This window comes from Suillus subaureus, assembly GCF_016647635.1.
Source record: "Suillus subaureus strain MN1 chromosome Unknown BJ212scaffold_6, whole genome shotgun sequence".
Lineage (NCBI taxonomy): Eukaryota > Fungi > Basidiomycota > Agaricomycetes > Boletales > Suillaceae > Suillus > Suillus subaureus.
This window is the reverse complement of record NW_024538562.1, coordinates 330,984-346,084: the sequence shown is the minus strand read 5'-3', so window position 1 is coordinate 346,084 and position 15,101 is coordinate 330,984. Positions and strand designations below refer to the sequence as shown.

Sequence of the window (15,101 nt, the reverse complement as noted above, 5' to 3'; positions counted from 1 at the left end):
GATTTTGGAAGTCCGCTGAGCACGGCGTGGTCTGCCGCTGTGGCTGGCGATTGTTTACAAGTGTTTTCTGCCAGCCGCTGTGGAGAGAGAGAGAGAATTAAAGTTGTAGCTGAGTATGAATTTATCACTAGCACGTGAGATACACATATGCATGGGTTCAAGCTCAAGCTTCAAGGGTTGTACTAGTAGAAGACTGCCTCTCTCTCTCTCTCCACAGCGATGGGAAGGAGCCTGAGTCTCAAGTGGTTCGACTTGCAGTCTTTTCTCACGCTCTTCGCCTTCATGATCCTTTTTCGATGGATACCTGCTCTCCATGGCTTTCCAGAGCACTCGACGACGTTAGCGATGGTTCACAGTTTATACCCGAGACTGTTTGCTCCACACTGTCTGGTTCAACGCGAATATGCTCGCGATCATATGCAAACTCAATCTCTCATAGCAGAACCACGTTCTACGTCGCCTCTTCCGCGCGGGCAGGCCGCATTAACTTCTGTACTTGGAAATATCAATGCATACCACTCTATCATGATACCTCATCACCCAGACAATATAGTTGTTGATCGGTATTCTAACTATTGAACCATATAATCAGACTCGCGATCTGCGGAAGCGCAATCACTGCAACATCGGAGAGGAGTGTAGCAAGGGAAGATATTTCCATGCAAGCTGACCCGTACGAGAGCTGTATGGCGGGAAGTTATGGATTGCTACTACCCAAGTACCTCTTCCTCGCACGTGTGTTCCTCAGTGTCATCACAGAACCAAATTCTACTCCTCTAGCCAACCTCCAATTCTCCCTATACATCCTTCAAGTCGTTTGTGGACTGTCGTTCAGCTCACGCAAAATATGAAGAGAGGACGGTGGTCTGGCGGCGGATGGCAATGTGCCTCGGACGGAAGCTGGTATGGCCTCAACCTAAAGATGAGCGCTACACAACAACGCCCGAAGGTTTTGCCCCCAATAACAAAGCTATGCAAATGGTGGCAAACACCCGCCTGCACCACCCCACTCTAACGACAGAAAGCTCATGTATATTTTCCCTCCACCCCTGGCCAATCGATATTATCAGGTCCGACAAGCGATGCATCTGTACTGAAAGTGACATTCCTATCGCTTGGACAAATCCGCTGGATGCTGTGGTATTTATCCATCTGATTTATGTTGTATGGCCGGACCATGGGGTTCCTGAGGATGAAGACCACAAGTCAACTCGCAGGGCGGCGGCAGCCTGTTGCACGGACCAGGTAGCCGAGCTGCAGCTCACAGCCGAATAGGAACGCACAAGTGAAACCCTCCAAGACTACGACTGGCTACCACCTCCCGGATCTTCGAGTCGCAACATCCCGCTAGATTCTGATATGTTCGCAATTTTCAACGATGGGTCACCGTTATGCTATCGATCTTTAATACCAAGACTAATCCGTTCGGCGATTCACGGGCCCAATTGTCATTGATAGCTCTTTGCAAGTCGCCGTCGAGGCACTATATTGACCATATCGGTTATTATCGTGTGCTCATGACGAACGTACGTCTTCTCTCGTCATAAAGATATGAATGCGACTTTCATTTATACTTTAGCACCTCGCGATTGTATCCTCGGAATAAGTAAGCTCTTGCACTATTCGAGGAGGTCAGTTCTATTCAGTGGGACATTATATACAGTCACATGGGACCGTAGATGATGGAGACCAGACATGGAATGGTTACGAGAGCCTATCTGTCCTTCTGGAAAACGGGGGTTCCTTCTTTTCATTGTCATATAGAAGATAGGCTTGCCAACTTGATCTTGACGATTTGATCAAGTTCTTGTGCCTCGTACGGACGATTATCACCCCATGTCGTCGTCACGATTAGGCCGGGTCATCGTCACGATGATTACAGTATGTTTTGAGAAACGTTGTGGTTTTCAAGGCTATGCTCAGAGCACGTGCACTTATAAATTTAAAGCGATACGCCTCCCAATCAAAGCAGGCAGGTTTCCCCATGTATTATTGTTCGAATCAGAGAAGGTCTAGTTTTAAATATTCGTGGGTTAGCGTCTATTGTAACCTTTTGAGATCGACCTGTATTCTAAGGAGAGCACTTTGACGGTTTATGGCACTATCTATGGGCTCAGGCTCAAGTAGTCCCCAGTGGGATAACCGTCATCGTGGCTTTATTTCTCCCGCCGAACTACAACAGCTCAGACAAGCTAGTCCAGGCAGAGGAACCGATCTACACGAGTTTCACGCACGACAGCCTGCAACAAGTCTACCAGGCGACAACAGCAACCCTAGCGCCGGAGTAGTAACATTAACAACTCAACAGGAGGACCAGTTGGTTTCGAGACCTGCTCAACAACAATCAGCCGCTAATACAATGTCGCACATTCGCACTTCATCGTTCTTTTCTTTTCGAAAACAGTTGCAGCAATCAAGCGACGTGAGTGCAGATCACCAGCAGCAATCTAACCGACGCCCAAGCACCGGCGCGCAAGACCGCGACTTTGCACCGCAAAACAACCAACAGCGCGCTCAAACAATGGGTCCAATGCGCTCCTCGCCAGAGAAGCAGGATGTCCAAGAGCCCGACACGGCTTTAGCAGCCCGCAGGGATTCTACCTCTGTCCCCCCTCTTCATCCTGAAATACGCTCCATTGTTCAGCTCACTGTCGCGCATGCCCGGAAGGTCTACTTCAGCGGCCCGCTTGTAAAACGCGTACAGCGCCAGCCGGATGGCCAACGTCCCAAAGATGATGGATGGGTTGATGTTTGGGCTCAGCTTAGCGGCACAACGTTGAGCATATGGGACATGAAGGAGATCGAAGAAGCCAACAAGAAGGGCCTCGAGGTGCCTCCTACGTATGTGAATATTACAGATGCCGTGAGTTTATTCCGTCCTCTTTCTATGCTAGTGGTAATGACTCTGGCTGTAGTTCGTTCACGTACTAGGTTCAGTAACTGGCCCCGCCGAGAGTCCAGATCAACCACGGAAGACATATACGAACGTCCTCACTCTCAACACAGCAGGCTCCAATTTACTTCTATTCAGCTGTCCGTCGATACCAGCATTGGAGTCATGGGCAACAGCTCTACGATTATCTGCTTGGGAAAAGTCTCGTCTCGAAGAAATGTATACTGCTCATTTGATACGCATAACATTGCTTGAAGGTCAGCTCTCTCACTGGAGTATGTTCGACACTGACGTCATTTCTCTCAGGCAAAGATACCCGCACAACCCTCGTCCGTGGTCGCATGGAAGGGTGGGTACTCATACGCGTTGCTGGACAGACAGACTGGAAACGCATGTGGATGGTTATCTCTGGGTCGCAAACTTCATCTACCGATCCTGGAGCTCCGTCTACTACCATTGGCACCGTACCCACTCCCAAGAAACGGATGTCAAATCTCTTCTCGCGGGATCACTCTCCTGAACCTCTACCCATGAAGCCTTTGCTTGCACTTTACGCATCCCCTAGGCCAAAGGACAAGAAGCACCCACTTCTCACGCTTAAGGAGGTTTCACAGGCGTTTGCGGTGTACCCAGAGCGCCCAGAGTTGATCAACCGCAGCACGCTCATGAAACTTGAGGGTCTGATTGGTGACGAGGAAATGGCAGGCACAATGAAACGAAGGGAGGGGTGGTTGCTTATTATGCCTGAGCTCGAGGCAGGGAATACGCAAGCATCCGAGATGCTCAAGTGGCTTGTTGGTGAGTAGACCATTTCAGCCGCGCAGAAAATGACGATTCACCCTTTATTCAGCGCTTCATGACGCCTTTGAGCTATACGGACGTCCGAAAGTGTACACCTGGGACCCTCGTGACCCAGTTTCACTGATGTTTGCTTATCCAGTCAATCCTGGGAGAGACGTAAGTGTAAGTTGCTTTTCAGCACAGGTTGACTGATTTATTGGACGATAGCTCCTGTTCCTTGATCGTGAAGTTGCGGAATCTATGGACCCACGTGACGACCGTACCTCCGCCATTCGCAATCGTCTCCTAAATATCCTGCACTCGCGCATGCCCGAACGGCGTGCCGCGTCCGCACCGCCCCCCCTGCCACCCGTTGCTGATCCAAATCGCCCACAACAGCAACAGCCATCACAAAATGTTGCTCAGCCCCGATCACAGACACAGAATAGTCAGCTTGTTCACGCCCCCCAGCTCCCTACGATCAATTTCGACTTGCGCTCGCCACCAGACCTCTCTGTCGGTCACGCTCTCTCCCCTATTACAGAACGGAGCGCAACGCGTGAAACGCTTCCAGATTTCCCTCATAGCCAAAGCCGCTCGATGTCGAATGAGCACCACGGGTCTGAGTCTATGATGATCAGCAGTTCGATGTCGAGTGAGAAGCCAGATTCGATGGGGCAGTCGATGAGCAACGGGCATCAGGACTTCATGTCGCGTTCCATGTCCGAGCATAGCCAGTCGCAGATGCTTTCTCCGCTTTCTTCGTTGAACCCGGTCCTAGAGAACGTACCTGGGTCGATGACAGGTTTCCCGCCGACCGGAAGCCCTCCTCCTACCTCGCGTTCTAACTCAAAGCTTACGCCGAGCTTGGAGACTGCACAAACGAGGAGCACAGAGCCGTCAACAGCTGCGAGTGTAGATGTTGGCGGGTTCAAACTTCCTCTTACGCCCGAGTCTCCTGGGTCACCTACATTTTCTACGGGCTCGACAAGTCCCAGTTCGGGAAGCGGTAGGCCTACTTTGCCAGGAATGTCGTTGTCGGCTCTTGTTGCACCCGTACCCATCAGATCATCGACTTCGAGAACTCCTCCTCCTGCCTCGCCCCTTTCATATCTCACATCGCCCTACTCTCCCAAAGGAAAGGATAAAGAGTTACCTTCTATTCAAGATGTACAAGATATTTTACAGCTGCCGCCTCGAGCACTGTCTCCGCCTCACCCGCAGCTGCATAATGCAGACTCACCGCCCTTACCTCCCAAGGCCCAGTCACCAATCCCAGCACCGCGGGTGCCTGTTTCTGTAGCAACGGTTCCTGCCGTCCCCACACAGCCCCCAGCACAAGACACTCAAAGTATCTTTTCAGACGCTCTCTTCTTCATGCAACAATTTGACGAAAAGCCAAAAAACCCGCCGCGGCGTGCCCCAACCACCATTTCTGAAGCCTCAAATTCTGAAGAGGGTTCAGTGTCTGACAACCCGTTGCGCTCATCACCAGCGTGTCGGGGAACGCCGATGTCATTCTCAGAGTTGGGAAGGACGGAAGCTAACATTAGCGAACCTAGCGTGATTGGCTCGCGCTCTTCTCTCGGCCGTAAGCCGTCCGGTGCACGTGTCCAACCTTCTAGCCGAGGCCCAAATGTGGAAGCCACCTTAGTTCCCTCAACTTCTTTAGAGCACGCTCACGTTCAGGCCATGGATTCGCAGCAGAAGATCATCCAAAAGCAGAGCAGCGGTGACGACGTTAACGTAGATGCACTTGCTGCGTTGTCTTTCCTCGATGGTGCATCCGATGTCGCACCCCCGCCTGCAACTACATCCCAGCCGCCTCCCCCACCGATGGAACAAGACGTGTCGTCAGAGCCTACTGTCGAGGGTAGCGCTGCGTCTGAGAGCTCGGAGGGCGTTACGCAGTACAGGTCCTCGTTTGCGCCGTCCAAGCAGGCTGCACAGCGAAAGGCGCGTGCACAGGCACAGCATCAGGCGGTGCTTCACAAGCCTGGGAGAGCGAACGGGAAGCGTGTCACACCTGGTAACAGGCTCGCTGGGTGGAATGAGAGTAGCGACGAAGAAGAGGAGGAGGAAGAGGATGAGGAGGATGAGGAGGATGCTGATTCTGACGAGGAACGCCCTTCGACTTTGGAGAGTAAGAAGCCGGGTCCTGTCACGCCTGCACCGATTCCGGCCACCAGACCTCTGCGTCCCGGTAGTGCAGGGCGTGCTGTGACGCCTGGAGAACAAGCAACGGACGCGAATCCCTACGCGCAGTTACGACATCCTCGTAATTTACCACCTGTTCCGAGGCCGCTGACACAAGGTCAGCATACATCTCTTCATTGAATTTTCTGAGCTGACGATCTATATGCGGTGTGCCAGATGACTACATGAACGCCATACCACCACCTCGGCGACTCGCATCTGATCAGCACATGCGAACACCAGATGATGCCCCTCACCTGCGTCCACAGTCTGAATATACTTCTCAAGTTCTTCGTCCACAAGCGGACTTTAACCAGCACACTGCCGCTCGTCAGAGCATTTGGACACAGGTTCTCGATCCTGGTCGTACGCCTGGTTCCTATCCCCAACCTGAAACTCCCTCACATCAACGAGACCCTTTCATCCAGTTGGAACCTGCTTCTCATTCTATGACGAAAGCTTTCACCCCTCATGGTCTGCTATCTGCTGGGATGCAGGACAAGCAGGATCGGTCTGCCAAGAGACAGGAAGAGCTTGCGCGGGAAACTGGTGCCTCGCTCATCAACGTTCCTAATAAACCACCACCGCCTCAGACGGGTCTCTTGGGTGCCATCACTGCTCATGAACGCGAGCGTAAACGCGAAGGTGGCGTCGGTGCTGCCCTGACGGAGCGTGAGCGCGAAAAAAGGATGGCTGAAGATCGTCAACGCAAGATTGATGACTTCCAGCGCAATCAACTGGAGATGCAGGGCATGTATGGAGGTGGCCAGCAGTACCCGAACATGATGGGCAACCCGATGATGGCCAATCCTATGATGATGGGCATGAACCCGATGATGACTGGTGGGAATCCGATGATGGCTGGTGCCAACCCCATGATGAACGGCGGCGCCAACCCCATGATGACGGGTGGATATATGGGTTATCCGGGTATGATGCCAGGATTTGGAAATCCGCAGTTCTTTGCGCAGCAGGCAGCACAAGCCGCTTACCAACAAGCTATGATGGCATATTCCACTGCCGGGTCACATGTCGGCGATGGCATGCAACCCATGCCCATGAATCCCATGATGACCGGCGGTGGAATGGGCTACGATCCTCGGATGTCGATGATGGGCGTGCCGATGATGGGCAACCCCTTGGGCATGAATCATATGGGCGGAGGTATGGGGATGGGGATGGGAGGCGGTGGTATGGCGGGTGGTGGCATGGGAGGTATGGGAGGCATGGGCATGCAAATGACAGGTGGTTCGGCGTTCGACGCAAGGTATTCTCCAGCTAATATCGAAGATCTTCGTCCTCCCGCCTTGCTCGCTCAGGGTCAGCGCACTGGTCACAGTTCGTCCCGGAATAGCTCGGCTGGTCAAGGATCGCCCGCCGGACCACGCCCCGTCGATGCTCGCGACAGCCCGAAAAGTTGATCAGCAGTCCCTTATTTCTACACTCCTCGTTTAGGCATTTCTCCTTCTCGGTCAGGCGTGCAAGGACAGTTAATTGAGTCACGCTTTTTTATGAAGTTTACGACCATAAAATGCCTTTTGCCTAGTTTATCATCATGCTTCATAGCTCCACTCTTCATGGACTTGGTCATATCAAATTATCTTCTGCATAGTTATATCTGGGTCTCTGACGAAATTGTTACGGTAGTATCAGGTGTTTCTGTCAACACTAGGTTTGGTGAACTGTGCGAAATTTGAGCGGATGCAATATTCGGCCCACGTCTCGGATCAGAAGTCTTGTCCGAGTCAGTGACCAGTGTCAGTTTGTCACCAACCTCCAACGGCTCATTACTTGGTGTCGAAGTTTCTACGTCACTACGCCCACACTCACTTTCTGAGAAGGTTGACAGATGGGTGTAAAGTCACTATGGGATCTCTTGTCTCCAGTGGGCCGCCCAGTACCGTACGCATACTATGATTTCCGGGATTCTAACATGCTTAATAAACGTTGGAATCGTGTCAGGCTCGAGACCATCGAAGGGAAAGCTCTCGCCATTGATTCTAGTATTTGGATCTACCAATTTCAAGCTACTATGCGCGACAAGGATGGACGTGCATTGGTTAACGCACATGTGCTTGGTTTCTTCCGACGTATCTGCAAGCTATTATTCTACGGGATTCGCCCAGTCTTTGTGTTTGATGGAGGAGCTCCTGCGCTGAAAAGAAACACGATTGTAAGACACTCTTTCTTTATGCTCACCGCAATGCTGACCGAACGGTATAGATCGAGCGTAAGAAAAAGAAGAGTGGTGCCGCTGCAACTCACGCCAGGATTGCGGAGAGGCTGCTGGCAGCCCACATGAGACGGGAGGCTTTGGCACATACTCAAATGTCACAGTATGCGACATATCGTATCCTGAACGAATGTGCAAATGCTTATATATATGAGCCAGCCCTTCACCGTCAAAGGGCAAGCAGAAAGTGCCCCCGGGACCCGTGGTCCTGGATGAGAATGTGGTCTACCTTGAGGACATTGATGATTCTGCACCGAAGACACCGGCAAAGAAGAAGGCAGAAGAAACACCTCCTTCGTCAAAAAGGAAAGCTCGCTTTTATGATCATGATCCTTACAGGCTTCCAGCAGTGAATCTCGAGGAGCGCGTGGCAAAGGCTACTAGTTCACAGGCTCCAGACCCGCGCCTCGCCACAGAGGAAGAGCTCCGGACATTCATAGAAGAGATGCGTCCAGAGGACTTTGATGTCTCCTCTCCGGCATTCCGAGAGCTGCCCACAGAAGTTCAGTATGAAATTGTTGGTGACCTTCGGTTGAAGTCACGTCAGACATCGTACAAGCGCCTACAGAACATGCTACGGAAGGCAGAGACTCCTCTGGACTTCTCTCGAGAACAGATCAAGAATCTCAAGCAACGAAATGCTCTGACCCAACAGCTCTTGACGACTACCGACAGCATCGGTAAAGCCCACATCACCATTCCCGTTCGAATTGCCAATGAACGAAATAGAGAGTATGTCCTTGTCAAGAACGAAGGGGCAGATGGCGGATGGGTCTTGGGCATCCGAGACGACGGCACGCGGTCAAAACCAATTGAGATTGATCAAGACAAACCCACGATTCAAAGCGACAGCGATGATGACATGGAGATGGAGGAAGTCAGTATGTACGCTACCGGAATCCTTCGTTATCATCGATCATCCGTTCATTGTGTTGTTAGACCAGAGAATGCAACCCCTGACCCCGATCTTCGGGAGTTCCAGGCAAGCATGGCATTGCACGCGATAGGCAAACGCTTGCAGCCATGCGTGCCAAAACCTGTCCAGAGGCGAATCAAATCGAAGCCTTTATTTGAGCCGGATGACGACGAGGACATATACAGACCTTTGGACGAATTTGATCACATCGGGGATCCTGAGCTTGCTCTTGCCATCCAGGCTTCACTAGAAGATCATACTGCAAATTACAGTACGTCTTTCCAGAGTAGGGACATGGCGAAATTTGACCTTCGTTCAGTCACTTCAGAACCTTCTAAACCTAGTCCTCCTGCAACTCCTCAGTCAAAATCTGCCCTTCGACACCATGATTCTGATGATGATTTATACACGTCCCCTTCTCGGTTGGAGACCGCACTTTCGATCGCGGGGGCTGGTCCGGTGCCAAGGTTGTCTGGAGCTTTGCATGAACTTCCATCGCAATCTGCGTTTGGGAAGGTGGCTTTGTTGATTTCACCGAAGACAGCATTGCGTCCCATCGACCAATCATCCTTGTCAGAATCAGAAGAAAGCATGGATGAAGTATCGCCTAGACAGGCAGTTGAGGTACCACACAGAAAGCCATCGCCCGTTGTTAGCAACGCCCATGTCGAGACGCCACAATCTCCCAAAGTTTTACAGGGGGCTGCACAAGATTCGGATGACGACATGGAAGAAGTCCCAGTCATTGATGCCAGTCACGTTCATAATATACCCGAGAGTTCTGTACCTACGGCAATCTCAGCACCGGAGGATGCGACGAAAGAACAGCAGTCAACGTTCCCTGCATCTTTTCAGCTACTGAAGTCACTAGAACGTCCGCCACAGCCTTCAACCCCTAGTGTGGTCACGCCCGAGGCTCAGATACCTGAGAGCGACGATGAATCTGATGTCGAATGGTCACGGGCTCCGTCTCCTGTGCTCGGTACTGCTTCAGAGAGTACCGATCAAAGAGCGTCTGCTGCTGCGGAAACGTGGGATGCCGCCGAGGAAATGGATCCACATGCTGAAGAAGGCGAATTTGCCCGGTTTATCTCGCAAGTCAAGGGCAAAGATTTGGATGCCGTCAGACATGAGATCGACGAAGAGATTCGGACATTGAATCAACAGAAGAAGGCAGCGATGCGTGATTCAGAGGATATCACTCAACAAATGATCTCACAAATTATGGTATGTGTGCCGTGCTGAAGGTAGTATTATTCATTTGAGCTCACCATCGGGTTCAAGCTCTTGCTGCGTCTCTTCGGGATTCCATACATAACTGCACCGATGGAAGCCGAAGCACAGTGCGCAGAATTAGTGTCGCTAGGCTTGGTCGAGGGCATCATAACGGACGACTCGGACGTTTTCCTTTTCGGAGGCATGCGCGTCTTCAAGAATATGTTTAATCAATCTAAGACTGTGGAATGTTTTCTTTCCTCCGATCTGTCGCGCGAGCTTGGACTGGAACGCGATACACTCATCCGTCTGGCGTACCTGCTCGGAAGCGACTATGTCGAAGGGCTTCCTGGTGTTGGCCCTGTAATGGCCATGGAACTGCTGAAAGAGTTTCCGGGCGAGGACGGCCTTCATAAGTTCAAGGACTGGTGGACAAAAGTCCAAAGTGGGCGGGACCGAGCAGAGGACAATACTAACCAAATTCCGGAAGCGTTTCGTATGTGCCTTGCTGAAATTTTTGATGCTAGCTTATATGAGCTTATCTCTTGATCTAGAAAAAGAAGTTCAAAAACTTATACCTGCCCCTGGAGTGGCCTAATGCGTCAGTGGTGAGTGGCTGCCGTTTTATTGGCTACAATGGAGAGGTGATCTCTGTGCCGTAGAGGGATGCTTACTATCATCCGACGGTGGATTCATCAGATGAGCCGTTTAAATGGGGTATGCCCGACCTCGACGCCCTCCGACAGTGCGTAATGACCGCCTCCGGTACTTGAAAAAAATGCTCACAGGGCTCCGCAGCTTTTTTCACGAAGAGCTACGCTGGAACCAAGCCAAAGTCGATGAAACACTTCTACCAATCATTCAGAAAATGAATAAGCGGAGCCAGGTACGGACCAAGCCACGTGGCATGTCAATGTTTGGGTGTACGATTAATTCAATATGTTTGCTAGGTCGCAGCTATAAATCGGCAAGGCAACCTAAACAGCTTCTTTGATGTTGCGCCCGGTAGCGGATCATATGCTCCACGGAAACGACAAGCATATGCAAGTAAGCGTCTTCAGCAAGTGGTTACGGATTTCCGAGATCGCAGGCAAAATGGAATATAAGTACACCAATATCTGATGAGGCAGATGGCCTTGTACCCGAGACGGGAAGGAGCCCGCCAACAAAAAGAGGAAAACAGGCGCTAAGGCCGAACGAAATCCAGTCCCATGGTGGCACAACAAAAAAGACAGGGGACAAGAACTGGCCGTAGAGGCAAGAGCCGCGATGCCAGAGCGCGAGGCTCGTCCCCAAGACAGTTCAGGAATCCGAGTCTGAAAGCGGGGATGAGTATGTTGGCAATGTGATTGATGACGGTCTTTCTGCCACAGAAACATCAAAACCCCGTCTCCGCCACGGGCAAGACCAGTGGTAAAAGGGTCCCGAATATCTGACAGATACACCATGCTTGCGGCAGAGTCCGAGGGTTCTTAGCTTAAGCAACATATACATAACTACCATCAGAGCACATGTACTTCCTGAGAGCCGAAGTTCTGAATGTGCGTTATTTGGCGGAGTGAACGGTGGCGAACTGGCAGACTCATCGTGCAAAGATAGCAAAACGCGTGAGAGCAACATTCTCCCAGATAAGAAACGCGAGGTCTAGGTACACCGCAATATTACTCGTCGATCTCTTCAGTCTCTTCTCTAGCCTAGAACAAGGGTCAAATTAACCCATTGAGTGCACACGTGGGGGCAGGCCCACCTTGTTTTCTTCAAGTCCGCCAAGTTCACGTACAAGACCGGAGTACGGGTATTCCCGGGGTACGGTTGGTCTCTCTGGAACGAGCGTGTACTTGCACAGGAAACCGAAGCCAACGAACGCCGAGATGGCGAGAGAAAGCTGGAATAAAGCCTTATGCGGAGGAACTGGAGGAGTATCAGGGCCCCACATGGATAGAACTTCGTCGTATTCTTGTATCTGAAAAAAGGTAAAGTCTGAGACGCGATTACGCGCCGGTAAATGGGTAATGTGCTGACCGGGTCACCGAAGTTCCGTCGCATTTGTTGATCCCACCAGCCTCTAGCAGGAAGTTCCTGGTTTGAAATCCATGGAAGGTCAGGGTAATCGCCAAGCTGAGGGTCTTTTTCTTGGGGTTTGAAAGTTGCAGGCGTTGCATAGGCGCGCCATAATAGGGGTGACAGTTTTAAATGTCGCTTGGACACAACGCTGCTAATAAGACGTAGCGAGCTCATCGAAGTCGAGGTGAAGTTCAGTGTTACAGTGATCAACCCAATTAGACTACCGTCGAGTCCCCCAGAAATAACGTTTAGGACACCGGACACCACTGCGGACCCATTCATTATGAGAAACCGACGGGAAGTACTAGGAAGTACTAGTACGAATCATGTTGCAAGCGAGCTCAAGCGACGGCATCTTTCCTATCTTCGCGGCCCTGCAAGTCTACGAATGTGGTACAACCTTCATGACGTGCTTGGAAAAGATGCGGCCTTCCTCGGCCATCATCACCTGAGTCCCCAATTTTTTTTAAGGTAGATCGATTTCTCGTGTCGATATAAGCTACACTGCTAACTTTTGCATTTGCATCACAAGTCCACATATAAACTGGCCCATCTGTAGTACCCCACACATGGCCATCAGTGGGATCTCGCATGCCCATGCATCCTCTTCCTTCACCATGAACAATAGCCCACATACGAACATCGACATCGAGCTGCTTTCATTGCCAAAATGTAGGCGGCTTCCCAACGAGGTTATTTCGCCCTTGACATATACAAACGACGTCGTGAACTTGTGAGTTCTTTTTTAACAAGCTTCGACTTTCATCGTTCTTACCAATGATGTCCCAGTGATCACTGGGATCATATGTTCATAACAAACTGTTGCCGGAGCTTGACTCTTCATGAGTTTGACGGACCTCCATCTACAATTCTTGATCTCGGATGTGGGCGCGGTCTTTGGGCCATCGAAGCCGCCAAGCATTGGCAGGTTGGTGAGAATACATACAACACACCGTATTTTTTGACAGGAGAGCGTAGGGCAGCACAGTTGTTGGCTTCGACATCGAGCACACACAACCGCGCTCTAATGTCCTCGAAAAGTCTGTTTCTCGTCGGCTAAAATGGGTTCAAGGCAATCTGTAACGTGTTCCTTGCACATTTCATAATCCGCGTCATATCTGATGCGCTTCTTCAGACTAGAACAGCTACCATTTTTGACCGGCCAATTTGACTTCGTGAGGATGGTTCGAATGGGTTTACACATCCCAGAAGATGAGGTTAGTGTTTATGGTGTCAACTTGCTAACTTACTAATGGCCCATCCACAGTGGCCATCAGTTCTGGCGGTAAGCGAGGTGTCTGTCGCATGTCGTAAAACCTTTTGAATTGCTTTTACCCAACTCACATCAGGAGATCGCCCGCATCCTCAAACCTCACGGTGTACTCGAGGTGCGGAGCTGTTCTTCGGTTGTATTACGTATGGAACTACCCTGACGGACTTTCAGGTTATTGAAGAAGACCTACTATTTCCCTGCCAATCTACGCGATCACACGATGTGACACCCAGCAGTGGAAAGTCTTTTGGTAGCTCTACCCAGGGCTCGAATACGGTTGTGACTACAACCTCTCATGACAAATCTGTTTCGTCCTTGAAAACCAAAGATAACACAAATACCAGCCTAGATACATTCTCTGGAACGTCGTCAACCTCACTACCCTCCGTGCTGGATGCCCAACTTAGGCATCCAAAACCCCCAGATCCTCAAGATCACTCACGGCTTCAGCGTGCGTGGGAGGAAATGCTAGACAACTATTTCTTGTCACCGCAGCCACTTTCCGTCTTACCGTTGTATCTCTCGTTATCATTCTCCAGCATTCGGTCACATCCCCCTTTGCAAATTCCCTTGCCACGCAACTCCTCGGACAGACAACAGCTCACGACTCAACATTCGACATCGACTATACAGCTTGATCCTGCAATTCTTTTCGAGCTTCGACCCTTGTCAGCCCAACCGTCGTGTGAAGCCGATTACAGCGCCCGTGCTTCTGTGATGACGGCAGGGGGTTCTCAGCAGAGTATGTCGTCGTGGGCATGCATGCACCTAGCTCGAACCGTGCGTACAATCGTGGGTTGCAAAGAGTCGATCTGGAGTGCCTACGAAAGATTGTACGGCGAAGATCCTACGCCTGTAGTCGTTCGAACAACACAACAGAAGTCCACCTCAGCTTGGTCCGACCTCCGCCCATCGCCTACCAATCCGCTTCGCGATTACTTTGAACGCGATTGGATCAATTGGGAAAAGTAATTCATTCGCCTTTTGTATGAACGAATCTACGTAACTGATTTTGTTTGTGTTCGTACAGCGATATGGCAGATCGTACCAGCTTACGGGGACGCATGCGAACGGAATTGATGTGGAGCGAGCCCGTCGGTAAACCTCCAGATTGGCGCCTCTGGCGTAATTCTCTGCCGCAGGAAGATGCGTGTTCTTCTCGAAATGAATCGGCGGAATATTGCCGGAGCCTTCGTGGCTTTGTATGTTTTAAATCATGAGTCATGACACACGACTTCATATATATACCCCTTCATCATACACAATCTCGCATGTTTCAATAAATGGACTGATGTCATATCAGGCATTTTCGGCTCTCCCATGGCTCCCATGTATTAGAGCGATACAGGGCCTTTTACATCTAAACCAGTATTGATGAGTGATCGGATCCGGGTTCTATTCGATCATCGTCGATTGTCGCGATCGTGATGTTGTGAAATCGACCTCACACCTGGGACGTGTGGTTGTCAAGAAACCGCCGTGAACTATACGTTATTATGTATCTGTACAGAGAAGCTTGTAAGGAATAGAT

At 50.8% G+C, this 15,101-nt stretch overlaps 5 protein-coding genes across 5 annotated transcripts; 4 read left to right on the top strand and 1 right to left on the bottom strand.

The window, feature by feature from the left end:
• The first annotated feature begins 142 nt into the window (after positions 1-142).
• BJ212DRAFT_912281 (uncharacterized protein) lies at positions 143-728 on the top strand. Its single transcript, XM_041344329.1, has one exon. It carries the CDS (start codon positions 220-222, stop codon positions 577-579), a length of 360 nt encoding a protein of 119 aa, XP_041196385.1. The 5' UTR covers positions 143-219; the 3' UTR covers positions 580-728.
• Positions 729-1,685: 957 nt separating this feature from the next.
• On the top strand, positions 1,686-7,597 carry BJ212DRAFT_912283 (uncharacterized protein). The gene is made up of 6 exons (XM_041344330.1): positions 1,686-2,863; positions 2,916-3,150; positions 3,200-3,691; positions 3,744-3,850; positions 3,902-5,987; positions 6,047-7,597. The coding sequence occupies exons 1-6, from the start codon at positions 2,096-2,098 to the stop codon at positions 7,288-7,290; spliced, it is 4,932 nt and encodes a 1,643-aa protein (XP_041196384.1). The 5' UTR covers positions 1,686-2,095; the 3' UTR covers positions 7,291-7,597.
• A 121-nt stretch (positions 7,598-7,718) lies between these two features.
• BJ212DRAFT_1445185 (uncharacterized protein) lies at positions 7,719-11,339 on the top strand (the record flags this gene model as incomplete). Its single annotated transcript, XM_041338066.1, has 10 exons — positions 7,719-7,771; positions 7,832-8,042; positions 8,093-8,205; positions 8,262-8,987; positions 9,042-10,245; positions 10,303-10,671; positions 10,788-10,841; positions 10,896-10,978; positions 11,032-11,119; positions 11,184-11,339. 10 exons carry the CDS (start codon positions 7,719-7,721, stop codon positions 11,337-11,339), a joined length of 3,057 nt encoding a protein of 1,018 aa, XP_041196383.1.
• Positions 11,340-11,894: 555 nt separating this feature from the next.
• On the bottom strand, positions 11,895-12,579 carry BJ212DRAFT_1445184 (Ndufb8, NADH dehydrogenase 19kDa subunit; the record flags this gene model as incomplete). The annotated part of the gene is made up of 4 exons (XM_041338065.1): positions 11,895-11,927; positions 11,981-12,196; positions 12,256-12,445; positions 12,509-12,579. The coding sequence occupies 4 exons, from the start codon at positions 12,577-12,579 to the stop codon at positions 11,895-11,897; spliced, it is 510 nt and encodes a 169-aa protein (XP_041196382.1).
• Positions 12,580-12,914: 335 nt separating this feature from the next.
• On the top strand, positions 12,915-14,790 carry BJ212DRAFT_1264845 (uncharacterized protein; the record flags this gene model as incomplete). The annotated part of the gene is made up of 8 exons (XM_041330444.1): positions 12,915-13,030; positions 13,087-13,225; positions 13,276-13,376; positions 13,433-13,514; positions 13,565-13,582; positions 13,647-13,685; positions 13,742-14,538; positions 14,601-14,790. 8 exons carry the CDS (start codon positions 12,915-12,917, stop codon positions 14,788-14,790), a joined length of 1,482 nt encoding a protein of 493 aa, XP_041196381.1.
• Between the last annotated feature and the right edge of the window lie 311 nt (positions 14,791-15,101).